Source organism: Perissodus microlepis, chromosome 7 (genome assembly GCF_051167445.1).
Source record: "Perissodus microlepis isolate ML-2025 ecotype Zambia chromosome 7, ASM5116744v1, whole genome shotgun sequence".
Taxonomy (NCBI): Eukaryota; Metazoa; Chordata; class Actinopteri; order Cichliformes; family Cichlidae; genus Perissodus; species Perissodus microlepis.
The window spans coordinates 52,070,731-52,090,546 of NC_140467.1; the positions used below are offsets into that span (position 1 = coordinate 52,070,731).

The window sequence follows — 19,816 nt, forward strand, 5'->3', positions numbered from 1 at the left end:
GGGCTTTCACATCTTAGATGATTTCTACCATTGGTCATATTTGACACCTCGTCCTCCTCGGCTACTGCACTCAACAAACCCTCTTTTCCACATTTCTTCCCACTGTGCTCCTGAATCTGTTCTTTAACTTCTGTTCTCTCTATCAACCTTATTTCCTGTATTTTTCAAAAATCTTGGATTGTCTACATTGTTTACATAATAATATCTGCCACTTGATCCAATTCATTCAATCCTGAAACACTAACAAATGCTACCATCATGGCCACATGTTCTTCTGATTTTTCTCATTCTCTGACTTTTCATCTAGCACAATTTATTCAGTAACAGTAGACTCTCAGTAACAGGATCACGAGTCACAACTTTTCTAATAATTATATATTGATTCAAAACAGTGCTCTGCAATCTAAATTTTTGACCCATCCATTCAGATATCTAACAGATACTGTAGTAAAACAAACATTCTCACATCTAAAACCCATTCACTCCACCTCAACCGATCCCTTGCCCTAACCCTCCTCCTTTCTCTAGCTGCCCTTGAGCTTTTCTATTACCGCATGGAAAGCACCTCGCAGCCCCTGACAAGCGCAGCGGATCGACACTAAATCAGAAATCAGTGCCAGCCACAGATCTGAGCCACCATGAAGGTCACAGGCCCTACACTGCGTGTCGTCTCAATTGGGGGAGCAGGAGCAGACTCAGCTAGGGGTGCGTGTGTGTGTGTGTGTGTGTATGTGTGTGTTAACAGGGAATACACTCAAAGAAAGAGATTGTAAAGCTGAGGAAGAAGGTTTGGTTGAAGAGAAGGTCAGCATTAATGCAAAAGTCGACGAAGGAAAAAAAAAAACAACAGGAAGAGAGGAAACTGCGGGCAGAAAATGCTGAACTGACCCAGAGGGTATAAAAAAAGAATTACATCATAATTTTTTTTATACAAAAGGAAACAACTGATAAAAAAAGGATTTTCCTCACTAGTAGAGTTTTGAGACTTCTTCTGATCTTGTGTTATTGTTACACACTGCCATCTAGTTGTACGAAGAGGAATGACGCTCATTTAAAGATCTGACCTGATTCCAAAATGTGTTTTAGCAATCTTGAATGTTTGAGCTTCATTGTGCAGACTGATGAATGTAAATAATTTGATAGTACTAGGCTGTTTTCATGTATATCTGCAGAATATTTCTTAAAGTGGAGCATAAAAAGCTTCATTTTTGAGTAATAACTGTTTAAAATATTAAAAAAATACATCCAGCTTTCCCAGATTAGGCTGTTTCCCTCATTTTCTCAACAGCAAGTAATTTTTTGCTGTGGATTTGCAGGCCTTGCATCTGACTTCCCTATGTACCAAAAAGGCAACCTGGGTTTTATTGGTTATATTTAACTAAATCTGCTTATATCGCTACTGAGCTTAAAAGTGCACTGAGACCCATAGGTTTGGTGTGACCAACATAAAAAAGTGATTTCACTTTTGACTGAAATTCAACATGTGTTACCTTTGTAACAGGATTCATATCATCGGGCATTAAGGTTGTTCCAAAGACTGACCTTGCTCAAGACCAGATTTCTGTCAGTCCCTGTTCGAGACGGAAAGCCATAAATGAGAATCTCAAAGTAAAAAAACAAAACAAAAACAACAACAAAACATGTTTTGTTTTTGGTTTCTACAGGTCCACTGCTATTTCTATCAAGATCTATGCTTTCAACGTGTGTAGCTTATTATTTTATCATTAATTGCATTTATGTCGTTATTTGTTTATATCGCCGAATTGTTAATTCAGTATTTTTATTATTATTATTAATACATTTCAAGGTTTAATGTAACATTATACTGAAAAGTAAAGCAACTTCGGAGTGCAGATTTAATTTATTAGTTTTAAATAGGCATGGGCAGATTGTTTTAAGCAAAACACACAAACGAATACAAACACTGCCTGAGTGGATGCTGGGTTCAGTTTTCCAAGTGTCGCAAAAGTCCATGAAATCATTAAAATGCGCAGCGGTCTAAATATATTTACTTCCCAATTATCATTCGACTTCAGTGAATCGTGTCCATGCAAAGCTTCCGTAGTGCGAGTCACATGAACGGTTTGTTGTGGTCGTGACTGAAAACCTTTTGAAACATGTAGCTGAAAACTGCAGTGTTAACGTGACTCTCTCAGTTCTGGCGAAATTAAATTATCTGTCCAACAAACCGAAGCGTTACCCGCCGAAGCTTCCTCACAGTGAAAACGGCGAGAGGCTGTTTCTGTGTGACGCTGGGGACTTTTCAGATAGAGAAGCTTGTAACGTTAGCTAGCTGCCTTGTGCTTTGAGTTTTGGGTTCGTGTTCAGAGAAGCGTCTGTAAAAACTGGCTTCGCTGTGTTTGACCGGCTGACGTCATGCTCCGGTGGATTCTCGGTGGTCGGGAAGCTCAGAGCTCAGCGGAGGTAAGCTGAGCCTGGGAGCTCGCGTTTCCAGCATGCCTTGTTTGGGAATGTATGTGATGATTTTATGAGTCTAGCTGTGTAACTTATGGAAATATGCTGTAATTTGTCCCATAAAACGCTCCTCTCCCCCAAACTCCCCCAAAGCCTCATGTATTCCAAAGCAGATTGTACCTCCATGTTCATTGTACCTCCATGTGATATAAATATCCACTAAATACAGGCGTAAACACTCACCGGTCACTTTGCTAGTTACACATTGCTAGGACTGGGTTGGACACTCTTTTACCTTTGTAGTTGTCACACAGTTGCTGCCGTCTTCCATTCCTTCACATCCCAATCCCATGGTAGACTGGGATTTGGTGACTGGAGACCATATGAGCACAGGAGCTCATTGTCATGTAAAAGAGACCATCTTAATGTGATCTGAGCTTTGTAACATGGTGTGTTCTCCTGATGGAAGCAATCATCGGAAGATGTGTACACTGGGGCCATGAAAAGATGGACATGGTCAGCAACAATACTCTGATAGGATTTGATGTTTAAATGTTGATCACTTGTTACTAAGGAACCCAAAGTGTGCCAAAAAACTATCCCCGACACCGTATCTCTGTGAAGGTTCACAGTCATCCAGGTCATCCAGGCTCTTTTGACTATCCCCAGACCATTATATCACCACCAGACAGAAATATTCCATGCTTTCAAGTTTTGTTTTGTTTTTTAACTCCCAAATTCTGACTTTACGATCCAAATTTTAAAGCAGAAATGGAGACTTATCAGACTGGGCAGCATTTCATATCTGCTTCAAGGTTTGGTGTGTTGTGTCTTCAGAGGTGCTCTTCTACACGCCTTGGCTGTAATAAATGGTTGTTGGATTTGCTTTTATCCCCATTTTAGCTCAAAGCAGTCTGGCTGTTCTCCTTTGATCTCTGACTTTTTCACTGCTGTTCACTAGAAATTTTCTCATTGGACATTTCTCTGTAAACCCTAAATATGGCTGTGCAGGAAAATCCCAGTAGATCAGCAGTTTCTGAAATAGTCAGACCAGCATGTCCGGCACTCCACGTTCACTCACTTAAATCACTTTTCTTCATCCTTCGCATGCTGAGTTCAAACTTCAGCAGGTTGTTTTTACCAAGTCTACCTGCTAATGAATGCACTGAACTGCTGCCATGTCAATGATTTATTCTGTATTTACTTTAACAGTCCGTTAAAAAAGCAGTTAATAATAATAATAATAAAGTGATAAAGTGTTTTTTTGTTATTTTCAGTTTGATAAAAAGCAAATAATTTCCTTGTTACTAAACTCAATGCTCAAAATATTTTATGCTGGCTTTATTCTCAAAGTAAGGCCAATATCAGAGATGTAGTATTTTAACATGGTGGTGTCAGACCATGCTTATATTTTGTGGACAGGACATAGACTGAAATGTATGATGGTTGCTGAGTAGCCCACTTACATTATGAAGTAGAACATGAATTACCTATATAATATGTATATCGCTAGCTATTCCAAAACAGTTTAGCCTATAAAACATAGGCCTTATCAGCTGTGTCAAAAAGGTATTTCAGGATAACAATGCAAAGTGCTTCCATAAGAAACCTGTAACAGGCACTAAATATTAAGCACGTTCATGAGTAGTAACAATAGCAGGGAAGTAATGAAACCCTCCACCCATCTTATTGTACATATGACAAAAAACTCCAACATATTGCCAGTTGGGATTTAAGTATGAGAAGCAGAACAACTCACTCTACAGAAAAAGTAACAATTGAACAGCTGGTATATTTGTCATGTAAAATCAGAATGCAGCTATGGCTATTATTTTTTTGTAAGATGGGTAAAGTAACAAAAACAAAAGTGAATAAAAATATAAATGCCAATTTGTATCCCTTAAAAATATATTTGCTTAGAAGTACAAGTTTGCTTTCCACTTCTTTCTTTCCGTACTCTTGTCTCTCCTGTCTACTCTCAGCCTCAGGGCTGGGTGTACAGCACCGCGGCCTGTTTGTCTCACTGCTTTCCCTCTTGTGTCTGCAGAAAAGCCCTGTGCTGTGCATTGGAGAGGAACAGCCCAAAAACTGCTTCACTGAGCTGCAGGTGCTGAAAGGACATTTTGACATTGTTCGATTTCTGGTGCAGATTGATGACTTCAGGTAAGCCGACCGCAAACGGCCCCCTCTCCCCTTCCCCAACCCTCCCTCTCGCCTCTCCGCCCTCTCTTATCTCTCTTTCCCTCTATAACCTCTCTCCTCTCTACCCTTGGCTGGCCTCCATCCCACTATGATTGACAGGAGATCCTCACCTACAACAAACTTACAGAGCATGACAGGAGCCCAATCATCACCACTATGTGATGGTGTGTGCATGGTACAGTATAACCAAAGCCTTTTAATACTGTCCGTACACACACACACACACACACACACACACACACACACACACACACACACACACACACACACACACACACACAAAGGTTTGCACCTGCTCTCCTCGTTTGCGCTGTATTGTGGAAGCATGCTACACACTGGGATGGTAGAGTGGACCTGCATAAGTGTAAGATTGGGATTTATACCCGACCTAAGTGTGTGTGTATGTCAGGGTGGAGGGGGGGTTGCTTTACGCCTGGTCTCCTCCAGTAATCACCTCCTCCTTTGGGTCTCGTCCTCTCTGCTCACAGGTCCACAGTTGGGGGCAAAGGCCAGAAAATTCTCTCCAGATTGCTTTTGAAGTCTGAAAATGTATCCTCAACACTTCCTCTCTTCTCATTTTGTCTCTGTTTTATCCGCTCATCCTGTCTGTTGGTTTTGGGAACAGGCAGTTTGGATGGTTCAGGGTCAGAAAGCAAGTAACGCGATAAGCCCCAGGACAGATGTATTTTTTTTTTAACATTTCTCGGTGGAGATGAAGCTGCAGGAAATGATTCCTTGTATGAATAGGTTGTATCTGCAATTGACTAGTCGACCTGCTAAAGCAGAGTCCTGCCAATCCTACAATTCTCAGCTGAGGGGCCAGTGTGACACAGGAGTCTAAATTCAAGAAATAACTCTTACCTTTCTTCTCATGTTACCCAGATGTGCCTCAGCAGGGGATGATGGCCTTGTTTTGGTGTGGAATGTTGAGGTAATATGCTGCCAGTTTTTTTTCTTTCTTTCTGCGTCTTGCGAAATTGCACACAGCACAGTGGGACTAATTGCTAATTGCTTTTATTTTTGCTTGTCCGATTGCTAGACTGGGGAGAGGCTGCAGGAGCTGAGGGGCCATTCTCAGCAGATAACAGCCATAACCACCATCACCTGCAAAAATGAAGTCACACTGAACACCTCGCTTATCACTGCCTCTTCAGACCGAAGCCTCAGTGTATCCTGAAACAATGCACACAAATGTACAGCAAGTGTTTCATGAGTAATTCATGACTTTGTGATTCAGGCTTGATTCTCCTTAATCCTGCTTGTCAGCTGTGGGACCCTGATACAGGCAACAGGGTCCAGACCATTTCAGATCTTCATTCTTCTGTAAAGGTAGCAAAAAACACCTTTGAAATCCCTAAAACACACACACACACACACACACACACACACACACACACACACACACACACACACACACACACACACACACACACACACACACACACATCTTGCATCTGTATTATCAGCTATTTATTTTTGGAAGTGAAAATGGAAAACTGTGTATACACAGTTTTTTTTCCTACACTATTAATGCAATACTTCAGCTAAAGCCCTTAAATTAAAGCTGAGAGACTGCATCTCAGTTACATCGTCACTGTTTCATGTAAAATCCACTGTGGCGGTGAACAGATGGTTTCTATTTTTCTATGTTATGTCCATAAAAACATATGGTCCTCTGCTGTATATATGGCAGAAGAATACATAATTTGCTCTCTGTGCAGATATTTCAGACTCACCCATTCTTAATGCAGCTGTTCACAAAGACTGCAGGATTTTGCTGGATGAGTTTGGACATATTTTTTTTGGAACCAAGCTTGAGTTTTCAGATTTTTTTTAGATCAGAATAAAACCAATCAGACCACGCATTTGGCAACCAGTGTGCACATAGCTCAAAATGCGCACCAATCCTGGATATACAAATAGTAAAATAATACCAAACTGCCCCACTGACATCTTCAAATATGTTGTACGAATGTAGTTATGATACAGCTTCAATTGCTGGATCAAACCATGCAATTGTCTCTGTTGCTGCCTTCTTGTGAGAATTGGATGAATCCAGAATCTCAGTTTCTTCCTTTTCTTCATTAGAAACTTCAGAACCTGCTCATCATCTCTTGATGTTGGCATTTTTTTTTCCTTAGTGCCTTTCTTAAGGACGAATTTTCCACCAAATTATTTTGGTGTATATAGAAATAAAAAATCTAAAACAATTTAAAAAAAAATAATCTAAAATGATATTTCACATCCTGATCCAGCTGTGTGTCTGTCTCAGTGTTTGCTGGTGCTCGAGCGACTGTGTGTGTGGCTCTCTGGTGGGGAAGAACTATGCGTGTGGAATAGAGACTTTCAGCTGCAGTGTCAGCGACCCAACCACAGTGATACTGGTGAGAAAAAAATGTCCGTCGCACAACTACATTTTTACTGTTACACCAACCGTGCTGGCCCCTGACGCTGATCAATGTTTTTGTGTTTTGACGTGTCGAAGGAATCACTGCTTTGATTGAACTGCCAAAGAACTACATAGCAGCTGCCATGGATAAAAAAATAAGTAAGAGCACAAAATATGGTGCGGATGAACAGATCAGTAGATTAAAAGTGCGTTATTTGAAACAAAATATTCCTTTGTCTTTGCAGTGATCTACAGCTTGACAGTTTCTGCTGATTCCTCTCTGTCAGTGGCTGAGATCCGCTGCCTGTCCGACCACCAGGATCAGATCCGAGCTCTTATCAACGTCAATGGTCAGTCTGAAACTCGGTGTGTCTGTTTGATTTTTAAGCTGCAAAGAGACTGCATTTTGAACCCACAGACCGTGTAAAAGGTGGATGTAGCTACTGAAGATCTGTTTCAAAGGCTTGAGATTAGCGTTTTCACCCTTTGTTATCTTGATTTAAAAACTAAAACAGGTCTGACAGAGATGTGCGTGTTTCACTGTTAAACTGCTTTCTCACTGGCTGTCGACTTTCCAATCACCAGCCGTTAGCCAATTAGTGGCCACAGATAATCCTCCTTGGTGAAACATAGTCCAAGATTTACAAAATAGACTTCACTTTTTATCCGAGATGGCCCAAAATGAGGAGCTGAGACCGTGAACTCATTTTTACAGAGTATTTAAATCAGTAAGCTCTTTTCCTGTAGACTCTCTAGGACTGTTTGCAGCCACAGACAATCAGTCATACATTTAGAAGCTATGTCAACACTTTATTCTCACTGTGTTTGTAGCCCTGGACTCATGCCTTTTCCTCTTGTGCTCTTCAGACGGGCTCTTCGCCAGCGGGTCCCATATGGGCGAGTTGATCTTATGGAATGCGACTGAGTGGAACCTCCTGGCCTATGAACACATTCTCTGGGAGGAATCTCAAGACTTCAATCAGACTGAAATACGAATGGGGGCTCCTAAACCCAGCGAGATGTCCATTCAGCACCTGACCACCAATGGAAATGTGAGGACAGGAAAGGGCAGGATGGGCTTGTATACTGGGAATACTCTGTTGTTTTATTGTCATTTAAAATGAGAACTTTCTGTTTGTGTGTTTTGTAGCTCATCCTTGCAGCTGTGGGCAGCGGTCTCTACGTCTACAGTGTTCAGACCAGAAGCGTGGTGGCCTACAGGAAGGTTGCCCACGACTCTAATGTGTTACACACCATGCTGCTGTCTGACAGGTAGGATCTTACACCTTTTTACCCTCTAGAACACACACGGGCAAAATATTTTCTGAAAGGAAAACTAAACAACCCAACTGAAAATCAATAGCTGTAGCTTGGGCAGTTTGCACATGCACTCCACGGTGATCTATGCTTACTTGAATACATTAATAAAAAAGAAACCCTCAGAGCTCACTCTCTGGTTAGTATTAACTTTTAAGGGAATACTTTTGTATTTTGTATGTATTCATTTGGTTTTTCTTTGTTCTTTTGAAAAGTACTTGAGAGGTTTGTAGTGTAGTAAAAATCAGATAAGGGTAGCATGATGGAGTTTCTTTCAACTTGAAAGAAAGGCAGATATGAAATGAGGTCAAATGTAAAAAAATTAAAAATCTTTATGTGGTACTTCCTACATGCTGACCATAGACACTACAGTTGTAAGAATCATAGTGTCTAAGTTATACCTGCTGTTGGTTGTGGTTGGGGTGACCCTCCAACTCACAGCTCATCTTCATAACCGAACAACTGCAGATCAAGATGGTTGAGTTGGAGTTTGTCCAACTGAAGGATGAGAGTCTGGTGATTGCTATGACGGCAACGTGATTAGATTACTTGTGGGGAAACGTTAGACACAAAGGATCAGTGATAGCTTAGTACAATTTACTCAACTTTCAAGAGGGAGTGAGACTGACTCTATAGTAACATGTTCATGTTAGAGTAACATGTTCATGAGCAGTGACTGTTAGCCAAACTAATTCAGAGAAGCAGGTCAGCACTGTAATGTTATTAAAGTCTGAGTTAGCCGCAAAATTAAAAACAGTCTCAGTCAGGTTCATAGGTCAGGACATATTTTACTTAATTCTTAAGACCATATATAGTACCAGTCAAAAGTTACTTTTATCTTACCAAAGTTTGCTGATTTTACTTCTTGTTTTTTGTCCATGGTTTTATACAGGGCACCAACAAATTCCATAAGTCTTATTGTATTAAGGATCTAAATGTGCAAAATAAGTAGTAACTACAACTTTGAAATAAATGTGGTGGAGTAAATCTCTGAAAGCTGCAGGTATGAAAGACTGGGCTTGTAGACAGTTTAAAAAGATATCTTCCAAATATAAAGATTATTTTATAACTAAACAAGCAGTCATACAGTCAGCTGATGTTTTTATCTTGTTCTTAACATATTGTCTTGCTGTGTGAAACAAACTTGTGGTGGAGCTGAAATAATTGCTTTTCCTCTGAAGTTGTTGAACAGGTGTTTTGATAAAGGACACTTTAATGGAGTTCCAGGTGCTCAAATCAACTCCAGGCTAAAATCTTTTCTCTCTTTCACTGAGTCAACCCTCATGTAGTTCAGCTGTAGCGCCAATATTGCCTTCCTGCTGTTTTCATCCATAACACTAAGGGAAGCCTCATTATTCCTGGTTTATGTTATGTTGAACCCTCATAGACTGAATCTTAAGGCTTTCTTGGCTTCTGTGCCTTCTCTACTGTGAATCAAGCTTCTGTTTATTACCTAAATATTAGTAGATTTATGCCTACAAGACAAGACGGCCACATGATAAATATGTAGGGAGTCATATCTTTCACTGATAAAAGATTTTTTTGGACAGCCATGAACCAGGGCATTTTTAATCAAATTTAATAATTAATAGTTTTGTTTTCAATATAACTATCTAGCAGTAAATCAGCCTGTTGCTATGCAGACAATCTGTGTGTGTATGTGTGTGACACTGCCTCTGTTTTAGTGAGCTGATGTCCTGCTCTGAAGATGGCAGTGTGAGGATGTGGGAGATCCAAGACTTGCCTTTGCCGGCTGAACCAGCTTCTTCAGGTGAGACACACACACACACACACACACACACACACACACACACACACACACACACACACACACACACTGCTAAAACTAGATTCTCCATGATCTATTACTTACGTAAGTATGAATAATTATGACTGGAAACTTTAAAGACTGAGGAATGTGTGTGTGGAGGTGGGAGTGCTGTAATGTTGGCCAGACGTGGTATTGTGTATATCAAATAAAAGTGGTGTGTAGCAGGTTAGCACAAATCAGTGTTCCTGTCACATCATTATTATGACGTTTAGAGCAGACCTATTAGTTACTATTCTTACAGTCATGGTAATGCTGTTTTTAGCCTATCCTGTCATCTGTCATCTCTACCCGTAAACACAGAAAATATATTTTTGACAGCAATATCATCAGCAACAAGTATAGTTTTTGGGTTTGATTTGTATAATCAATATAAAAATGTAAGTTAGTCCTTGGGTATCCTGTAACAGTAATTTTCTGTCCACGCGACAGGGTTCTTTGGGATGTGGAGTTTTGGCCGTTCAAACAAACAATCTGGGCCTCCTTCAAAGAAGGTTATAGACATTCCCAACATTAGGATGCTGGAGTTGACTGGAGATCTGATTGGACACTCAGGAGCAGTCCAGGTACATAAGGCTTAAACTAAAGTTCTTTCTTAGAATTATGTAATGTCAGGGCTGCAGTAATGTCTTTTGGACTTATTTCAGATGTTCGTAAGTTTCAAGGAGAAAGGTTTGGTTACATGCTCGGCGGACCACCTGCTCATTCTGTGGAAGAACGGAGAAAGACAGTCTCGTCTCCGCAGCCTGGCCCTTTTCCAGAAATTGGAGGAGAGGGGAGGACTTTGACATTTATGTCACTCGCTTTAAAAAAAAGTTGGGAGGTTGATGCTTAATGGTGTTCACAAATGATTTAAATGTTAGTGTAATGGTTGGTGTTTACATTTATTCACTTTGCCTTTGGACTGAAGATGTGTATTACCTTAAATTCTATAAACTGTCTGTAAATACCCCAAATGTAACAGTACTTTTGTTTCCACACTGGAGTGTTTGAGCACTGTGATGCTGACATAAGTCATTTTGTACCAAACACAGTCTGTTATGGTTTTACATTAGTACAGCCCAGTTCAATTCCTGTCCAGGCTTTACTGTAGATCTACATTTGTGCCTCTTCATGTTGTGTAGGTCTGCTTCCATGTGCCAAGAAGCACTGTTGTGATCATCTAGTAGTGCAATGAGAGGAAGGTTCAGCAGCTTATACATGTAATCATTTGCACTATTGTTGCTGTTTTTGTGTGTTTGTTTGGTTTTTTAATATAGTTTGACAATATGCTTCTTTGTGTTTTTGAGAGTTATGAGAATGACAGTGCTTTAGCAGTGGCATCATTCGATAATGCTTGTATTTTTCAAAAATATTTTCCACACTATACATTATCACTTTTTAATTATTGCCATGATTATGCAGTGTGTCTGGAAAGTATTTGCAGAACAGGTTCCACATGTTTTTCCTGTTACAGCCTTATTCCAGAATGAATTGAATTAATTTTTACTTCAAAATTTCACACATAATACCCCATAATGAGTGAAAAGAGTTGAAATTCTTGTGAATCTATGGAAACTAAAAAATGAAATTATAAGATTTACATACGTGTTCATGGCCTTTGCCATGATACTTAAAACCGAGTTCAGGTGTATCGTGTTTCCACGATATCTGTCGCTGTCTGATGTTTCTCTAACTTGATTTGTAGTCCACCTGTGGTAAATTCAGCTGATTGGACATAGCTGACAGTGCGTGTCACAGCACAAACCAAGCCATGAAGTCCAAGGAATTGTTTGTAGACCTCTGAAACTGGTATAGATGAACAGTTTGGGGGAAAAAAGAAACATATCTGCAGCATTAAAGGTCACAGTGAGCTCAGTGGCCTCCATCAACCATGAATGGAAGACATTTGGAACCACCAGAACTCTTCCAAGAGTTGGCTGCCTGGCCAGTCTCAGCAATAGTCAGGGAGTTCACCAGCGACCCAATGGTCACTGACAGAAATCCAGCGTTGCTCTATGGAGAGAGGAAAACTGCTGTATTTCTGCTGCACTCTACCTAGGCCTGTATGATAGAGTGACCAGATGGAAGTGATTGCTTAGTAAAAGGCGCGTGATAGTTCAGCTGGAGTTTGCCAAAAGGTACCTGAAGTGCTCTCAGATGGGAGTCTTTCCTTTTTATCAGATGAGAAACAAAATTCTCCGGTCTGATGAAACACAGATTGCACTCTTTGGCCTGAATGCCAAGCATCATGTCTGGAGCATCAGGTCTTTTAGTTGCCCAACCAGAGTCCAGACCGGAACCCAAACATCTCTGGAGAGATCTGAAAATATCTGTGCGCCAACGCTCCCAACCAACATGATGGAGGTGCAGAGGTGCTGCAAAGAAGAAAATTCCCCCAAAAAGGTGTGCCAAGCCTGTAGGGTCACACTCAGAAATACTTGTGGGTGTAATTCTGTCAAAGGTGCTTCAACAAGTACTTATCTGCATGTTATAACTTTTTAATAAGTTTGCTAGACTTTTAAGCATTTTTTTTCATTTGTCATTAAGGGGTGTTGTGTGTTAAATTATGTATGAAAATTTATTTTATCCATGTTGGAATATGGCTGTTTCATGTGGAACAGATTAAGATGCTATTATTACTTTCCAGATGGACTGTAATATATATAAAATACAGAATTGGCACATTATTGCACTGATGAACTGATGGACATCAGTTTTATTGATGAGAGGAAAATTTGCAATTGATGAAGGATTTTCTTAGAATATAACAAGCTGTTATACAATCTGCTTCTGGCTCAGTAGATTCAAAGCAAAGTGTTCTGTCACTGGCTGTAGTCAAATGTAACTGAGCTCATCATATTCTGCTTGTTACTGCTCATGGAAAAGACTGTCTGACATTTAAATCTGAAATATTTAAATTGTCTGTGTGAATAGAAATCTTTATAGCAGCTATGAAACATTCAGAGGTGGAACTGTGTTTTCAAGTCACCTTGAAAAACAGCAGGAGCACATAACATCCACAATAAAAATGTATGAAAGCAAAATATGTAAAAAGCTAAAGCAAAAATAATATTGGCTTTAAAAATCTCGTAGTTGTACAAAAAGTCTTGGGAGCATCATCACCGACTCAGAACTGTAGCATAAAAGTGTGTACCACCTGTAGAACACCACTAGATGGAAGTCAAAACATAGAAATCCCCCCCACTGGAAAAAAGAGGCCAAATGTCTTCAGCGTGAATTTTGGTTGCAGAATTCAAGCCGAAGTAAAACTGCTTAATCAAAAACCACAAACGAGAGAGAGATGCTGGCTCTGCAGCTCCTTCACACCTTTGTCAGCCCAATGTGTGCTTTATTTAATCAACACGTCAACTAAAGGACTTGATGCACTGCATCCTGATCACAACATGTTTTGTACAACATTATATTATATTATAAAAATACATCCCAGCTGTAGTTTATGTCAATTAATGTCTCACAGATCGGAGATGGTGGACAGTTTTAGTTAATTTTGGAATCTTTTTTAAAAAACATTAGTAAATACCTTTAAACAAAATACACATAACTTATTCAGTTAGATTTCAGGATGCTGGTAAGTGAATCCTTTTATTTTGTAAAGATGTGTCGTTTAGATTTTGTCCCCCAACTTTTGGGAAGAAGGCAAACATTTCAGCTTGAAAGGATTCCTGTAAAACATCTTTGTGCCAATAACGTAACAACTTTATATTGAAAGAACTTTTTAATTGTCTCTCACAATACAACTTTGTGTTTGACAGAAAACATCAAAATAAGACCAGAGGGAGCAAAATACATTAAACCTTTTCAACAAACATGGCGGCTCTTACGTAAAGCTTTTGTAACTACTATGCTTGAGGCAGTAACATCTTTGAAAACATTACAGTTCTCATGGCCAATAACCCTCGTACTCCATACATGATCATTTTCTAATTATTGTCATGGTTGTAAATGATACAAAAGATAGAACTGCAGTCACGGCCAACAGTTTTATTGATGAGAGGGAAATCGAAATCTCTGTAAGTGATGAAAGCTTCTCTTTATATAACAAGCTGTTATACAATCTGCTTCTGGCTAAGTAGATTCAAAGCAAAGCGTTATGTCACCGGCTGTAATCGAATCGTAACTGAGCTCATCATATTCTGCTTGTTACTGCTCATGGAAAAGACTGTCTGACATTTAAATCTGAAGTATTTAAATTCTCTGTGTGAATAGAAATCTTCATCGTACACTAGCAAAAATATCTTCTCATAGTCAACGATAGCAGCTATGAAACATTCAGAGGTGGAGCCGCTTTTCAAGTCACCCTAAAAAAACCAAACAAACATAACTTTGGAAATTAACAGCAACACATAACATCCACAATAAAAAGGTATGAAAGCAAAATATGTAAAAAGCAAAGCGAAAATAATATTGACCGAGTATTTACAAGAACAGCAGATACATTAGGTAGTTTACAGTGTATTGCAACAATAGCAGAGCTACACAGTGAGACGTAACAAGATTAAGGCGTTGATTAAGACCTTCATCGTCAGCATAATGACAACATCAGTGTGAATACATCGAACATGGAGGTGAACAAACAAGGAACGTGCGTTTGATCCAACTGCACCTGGTTCAGCTTCTGTCGTTAAAAATCTCGCAGTTGTACAAAATACATGGAAAAAGCTTCGGGGGCCGTCAACACTCACTAACTCAGAACTGTAGCACAGACCGTGATGCATCAGGCCAAATATCCTAGTTTTAAAAACATCTAAAACACATATGGCTTTTCTTCTTTTTGTGTTTTTTTAATTTTTATTTTGTTTTTGTTTTTATGTATAGAGGAGGAAATGTTTCAACAAAAATACTTGTGTTCTGTAAAGATGACCAAAGAATAAGGCACCTTAAAGAACTCTCTGTGCCTTTGGTTAATACTGCTTGATGTGCGTCTCCTGGATTACTACGCACATACTTGCACATGTAGACCAGCAGCTGAGCTGGAGAGTTGGGACAAGAACTGGTAATTACATAAGTTCACCACAGTAGTAGCCTATAGATATCTGGATATCACCATTTTGATTTTTTGAATTTGTAAAATAATTTATTATGAAAGTCTTTTAAAGATTCTGCTGCTGGCAGTAGTGGATTCCAGTGCTGTTTTCACCGTCTGATATTAAAGCTTAACAGAGGTGATCTTAAATATCCAAGTCTAGTGGCTAGTATTATTATAGTAGTATTCCATCCTCAGTCAGAGTAGGATGAAATATAATACTGAACCAATTCCAGTCCAGCCACCTACACCCTTTCACTTTGTTTGCACTTTGTGGAGGCCACATTAAGTGCTGTTCCAAGCCAAGAAGCCTTATGTGGGAATGGGCTCTAGAGTCCGCAAAACACCAAGTGTGCACCTGTGCTGACTTACTCGCTACATGGAGGAAACACACTTACAGATATGAAGGACTGTTTGAAGACTATCTCAGTATGAAAAATACTTTTGTGTAAGTTTTCTACATTTGTACATGTTTTTAAAAGTGCATCTGAATTTATTTGTTCTTATTTTTGTTGCAACAAATTCTAACAACAGAGAGCAGTATGTAAAATCATCATAACGACCTGGAGCATGTTAAAAATGCCTGAATCAAACTGAAACACAACACGGCGTATTTTCCAATATGTGATGGACATATTAATACATTCATCTCATAGCGGCGCACATCTCCAAAGGAGCTGTTTGGAAGTACCTGTTTTCACCTGAGAAAGGTGAGGGCATCCCAGACTATTTCCGCTTTATTTCTGCCCTCCATCATAATTAACAGACTCTTCCACACAGTGCAAGTGTCAGATTGAAATTGGGCCTTTGTGTTGGTTTGATTTGATTCACGGACAACATGACAAATTTAGAGTCTACCACCTGTAGATAGAAGCCATATCATTCAAATGACACCCACCCCACTGAAAAAGGGGCCAAATGTCTTCAGTGTGAATTTTTGTTGCAGGATTCAAGCCTAAGTAAAACTGCTTAAGCAAAAAACACAAACGAGAGAGAGATGCTGGCTTTGCAGCCGTGCTTTTACAATCTAAACACGGCTCAGCAGCTCCTTCATACGTCTGTCAGGTCAATGTGGGCTTCATTTCATCACTAAAAACATGTCAACTACAAAACCTGACACACTGTACCCCAATCAATAGCCAAGCATAGGCTCAAATAGAAAGCCTGTAACTATGTTGTTCAAATACTCACAAGTCAATCTTTTTTGGGGGGAGTGAAAATGTCTACAGTTAGTGTCACAAAGCTATGAGTGTAACATCTGATAACTAAATAGCTCTGATACAGTGCAATTCTGTTCCTCCATTTGTTCTGACATGCAGGTTTGACAAGGATCTTCATTATCCTCACTAGCTGCTTTCACAGTGCACGTAAGATGGTGATGTAGAAGAAATGACAGTAGGTTATCAGGTGGCATTTTACAAGGTGTTCTGCAGCTATATGATCTCAGGATCCAGCATTTGTCACGAAAATAGCCCTACAATCGGCAATCTGAGGACTGCACCCTGGTACATAGGTAAGTACTCCTGGAAGTGCCCTTTCTTTTAGATTTTGTCTGAACAGGGCAAATGGACAGGGATTGAAGGGAATTTGGTCCCAGACACAAGTCTCTACGTTGTTTCACAGCTAATGCAAAGATTAATTCCAGCTAAGCACATTTTACTAGCTGGAACTGTGAAAAAGGAAGTATGGAGATTTGCACTCGCTTGTACTAAAATTCAGTCAGTGCCTCTGGCAATTGTCACGTTTTTCTTTCCATATTTCTTTTATAGCAGTATACAGATACAGGAAGGAAATATTTTCTTTAAAGAAAACTTCCAAAAGCAAAGTCAACAAAAAGGGAGTTCAAAATGTAAGATGTCATGATTAGCTAAAGTGCAGGTTTCTGTTGTATTACACTGTATGGTACAGATTGTCAGGTGACCCATGAGGTCCACACTGTACCATGGAGGTGCTATCAAGATATACTTTAGGGGGCCATAAAGTGGCAACAGGGAGACAGCCTCCAGTGACCACCTGTTCTCTACTGGTACCACTTCCAGCTAGAACCATACAAGAGGCTGTGATTTGAGATGGAAACGGCATATCTGTGTTCTTCCGATTACAAAATTTTCAGGCCGTATCCAGGAACCCCTGAGAGGTCACGGACTTCTGTCAAATCCCAGCTGAAAAGAGTAACTGTTCCACCGCAGGGCTTCATTCACTGTCCTACCCTGCTTGGAGTGATATATGTAAGGAGGGGATGTGGACTCGGTCACGAAGGAGGCGGAGGACGTAGACTCTTACAGTTCATCTCATCCAAGGTCTTCCAGTATTTGTAGTTCTCTGACAGGTGTTCCATTAAGCCAGGAAGAGTGGCAAAGGCTGCAAGGAGACACATTGAAGTTGGTAGAATTAATAACAAACATGGCTACACGGATGTGTGTTGTTAGGCAGATTTCAGTCATAGTTAGTAACTAATTATAAATTCAAACCATTAAATCATTGAAATAATATTGCACAGATCCTCTTGGTTTCACCAAAATAGCTCAGACAAAAGACAGTGGACGATATCCTGTGATATCTGGCACCAAAGTGTGAAAGGCAGGAGATAAAACCGTCCATGGTTTGGACTTGATTTTCCATTACATCCCACAATTTCTCAATCAGGACATTTGTAGGCCAAATCATCATCTTGACTTCTTTGTAATCTTCCTCAAACCACTTTTGGACAAATTTGGTGTGTGTAATAGGTAATGTGTGCAGTGCCTTTTTCTCATAGTTCCATGGTTTTCCAGGTAAGCAGTTCATCTAGCTGTCCATGTGATGAAAAAGAAACATCACATTTCTCATACACGGCCATTACTTTATGATCCAGTTCGGACATTGATGGCATATTTGGTGATTGATTAGGTAAGCATGAGCACTCTGACTGGTCTGCACTTATATAGCCCCACACACATTACTCTGACACCTTTGTCATACAAGCAGAATTAAGAAATGACCAGACAGACCAGCCTTTACTCCCCACAAGCATGAGTTAGTGTTCGCCGCCAGTGACCATGTCACTGATTCACTGGTTTTCTGTCCATGGTTTGTTTTTTGGCACTGGGATCTAAACAATAAATACCAGGGACACAACAAATGAACTGCTATTTGGAAACCTTCTGCCTTCCAGCCTTCACAAATCAGCCCTTGTCACAGACTCTTGGATACTTCACACAAGCTGAGAGACTGTTGTTGACACCCCTTCAAGATTCAAGATTTACTTTATTGTCATTCAGCACTACCTCAAAGACGCAATGCAGAATGAAATTACGTAGCACAAGCTTACATAAAGACATATAAAAATGGCAATACAGTTAAAAAAAGGCAAATATAATAAATAAATAAATACATATAAAGTCAGTGGTACATATTTAAAAAGCACAAATAAAAAAACAATTCAATTACTGCAAAAGAGAAATGCTGATTGCACTGAAATTTTTTTGTTGACCGATTGGTAGAGTATAATAATCTAGAGAATAGAAGCTGTTTTTGTGCTGTTCAGCAGTTTGATGGCTGGTGGAAAGGTGCGACCTGCACCTCAGGCTACGATACCGTCTGCCTGAGGGCAGAAGTGAGAACAGGCTGGGGTTGGGGCGGAAGGTGTCCCTGATGATGTTTTTTGCTCTGGATAAGGAGTGTTGTTTGGCTGGACCCTCAATAGATGGCAGTGTGACCCTAATAGTCCTCTCAGCTGATCTCACCACTCTTCTCAGGGCCTTTTTGTCTGAAGCACTACTGTTCCTGTGCCAGAGAGAGATGCTGCTTGTCAACACACTCTCAATGGTGCCTCTGTAAAAAGGTGGTGAGAACCCTGGCAACCTCTGGTCACTTAGGAAAAATGTCTACTCTCTGACTAGTTGGCAAATAGTTGTTGGAGGTTGTTGTCAGTTACTGGAAATGGACAACATCAGCCTTCAGCATTAAAAGCTTCAACCAAAGGTGCAAAGGGTGCAACTAGAACTCTTTACAGTTTGCCATTAGATTCTAATTAGTTTCTTGGTAGTGTTTGCAGACAAATCCATGTCAATCAAAGCATTATCAGAGTGCTTTTTATAGCTATGTGCAATTTCTTGCTAGCAACCGGCAATAACCTTCAGCAGCCGGTTGTGGAATACGCACTTTTCCTAGCCATTTCTGGTTACCAGTGGGTCACTGAATGGTCTCTTGGCCTGCACAGCTGGGGCGTTAGCAATTGCTTTCACAGCTACTGCCAGCAACCACGCGCAACTGGTCTCGGTATATGTTTTTTTCCCCAAGTGACTGGCCTCTAGGCCCCTATCCCTGTGTGACTGAAGCCTAAGACTGCAACTACAAAACTTACTGTTCCTGTTGACACTGTAGTTTTTATTCATTTCACCTGACAGTGGTTTTAAAAAATGTGAAACATATATGGTGAGAGATGACAGCTGGCAAAAGATTAAAGGGACACCTGCAGATATAGCCTGGTTGGTCATATGTCTCATATCTATAAAAGTAATTTTAATGTATCAAGTCTCAAAATATCCGATTATTCAAAGAACCATGAATAATCCCAGTAGAGAGAAGGCAACAAACACGTATGTAAATTATATTTTCAAAAAACAAAACAAAAAACAAAATTAACAAACAAACACAC

General features: G+C 39.9%; 2 protein-coding genes across 3 annotated transcripts in view; one reads left to right on the forward strand and one right to left on the reverse strand.

Moving 5' to 3' along the window:
* Nucleotides 1-2,046: 2,046 nt before the first annotated feature.
* On the forward strand, nt 2,047-13,051 carry wdr41 (WD repeat domain 41). The gene is made up of 13 exons (XM_084935833.1): nt 2,047-2,424; nt 4,463-4,578; nt 5,500-5,548; nt 5,657-5,785; nt 5,884-5,946; nt 6,890-7,001; nt 7,103-7,165; nt 7,252-7,356; nt 7,874-8,058; nt 8,157-8,278; nt 10,009-10,094; nt 10,584-10,717; nt 10,799-13,051. Exons 1-13 carry the CDS (start codon nt 2,377-2,379, stop codon nt 10,937-10,939), a joined length of 1,353 nt encoding a protein of 450 aa, XP_084791959.1. The 5' UTR covers nt 2,047-2,376; the 3' UTR covers nt 10,940-13,051.
* A 799-nt stretch (nt 13,052-13,850) lies between these two features.
* Nucleotides 13,851-19,816, reverse strand: part of pde8b (phosphodiesterase 8B) — a 44,729-nt gene continuing 38,763 nt past the window's right edge. For both annotated transcript variants that reach the window (XM_084935830.1, XM_084935832.1), the window contains exon 22: nt 13,851-17,538. In XM_084935830.1, the coding sequence (XP_084791956.1) occupies nt 17,429-17,538 (110 nt within the window). In that variant the 3' untranslated portion in view covers nt 13,851-17,428. The remainder of the gene's footprint in view (nt 17,539-19,816) is intronic.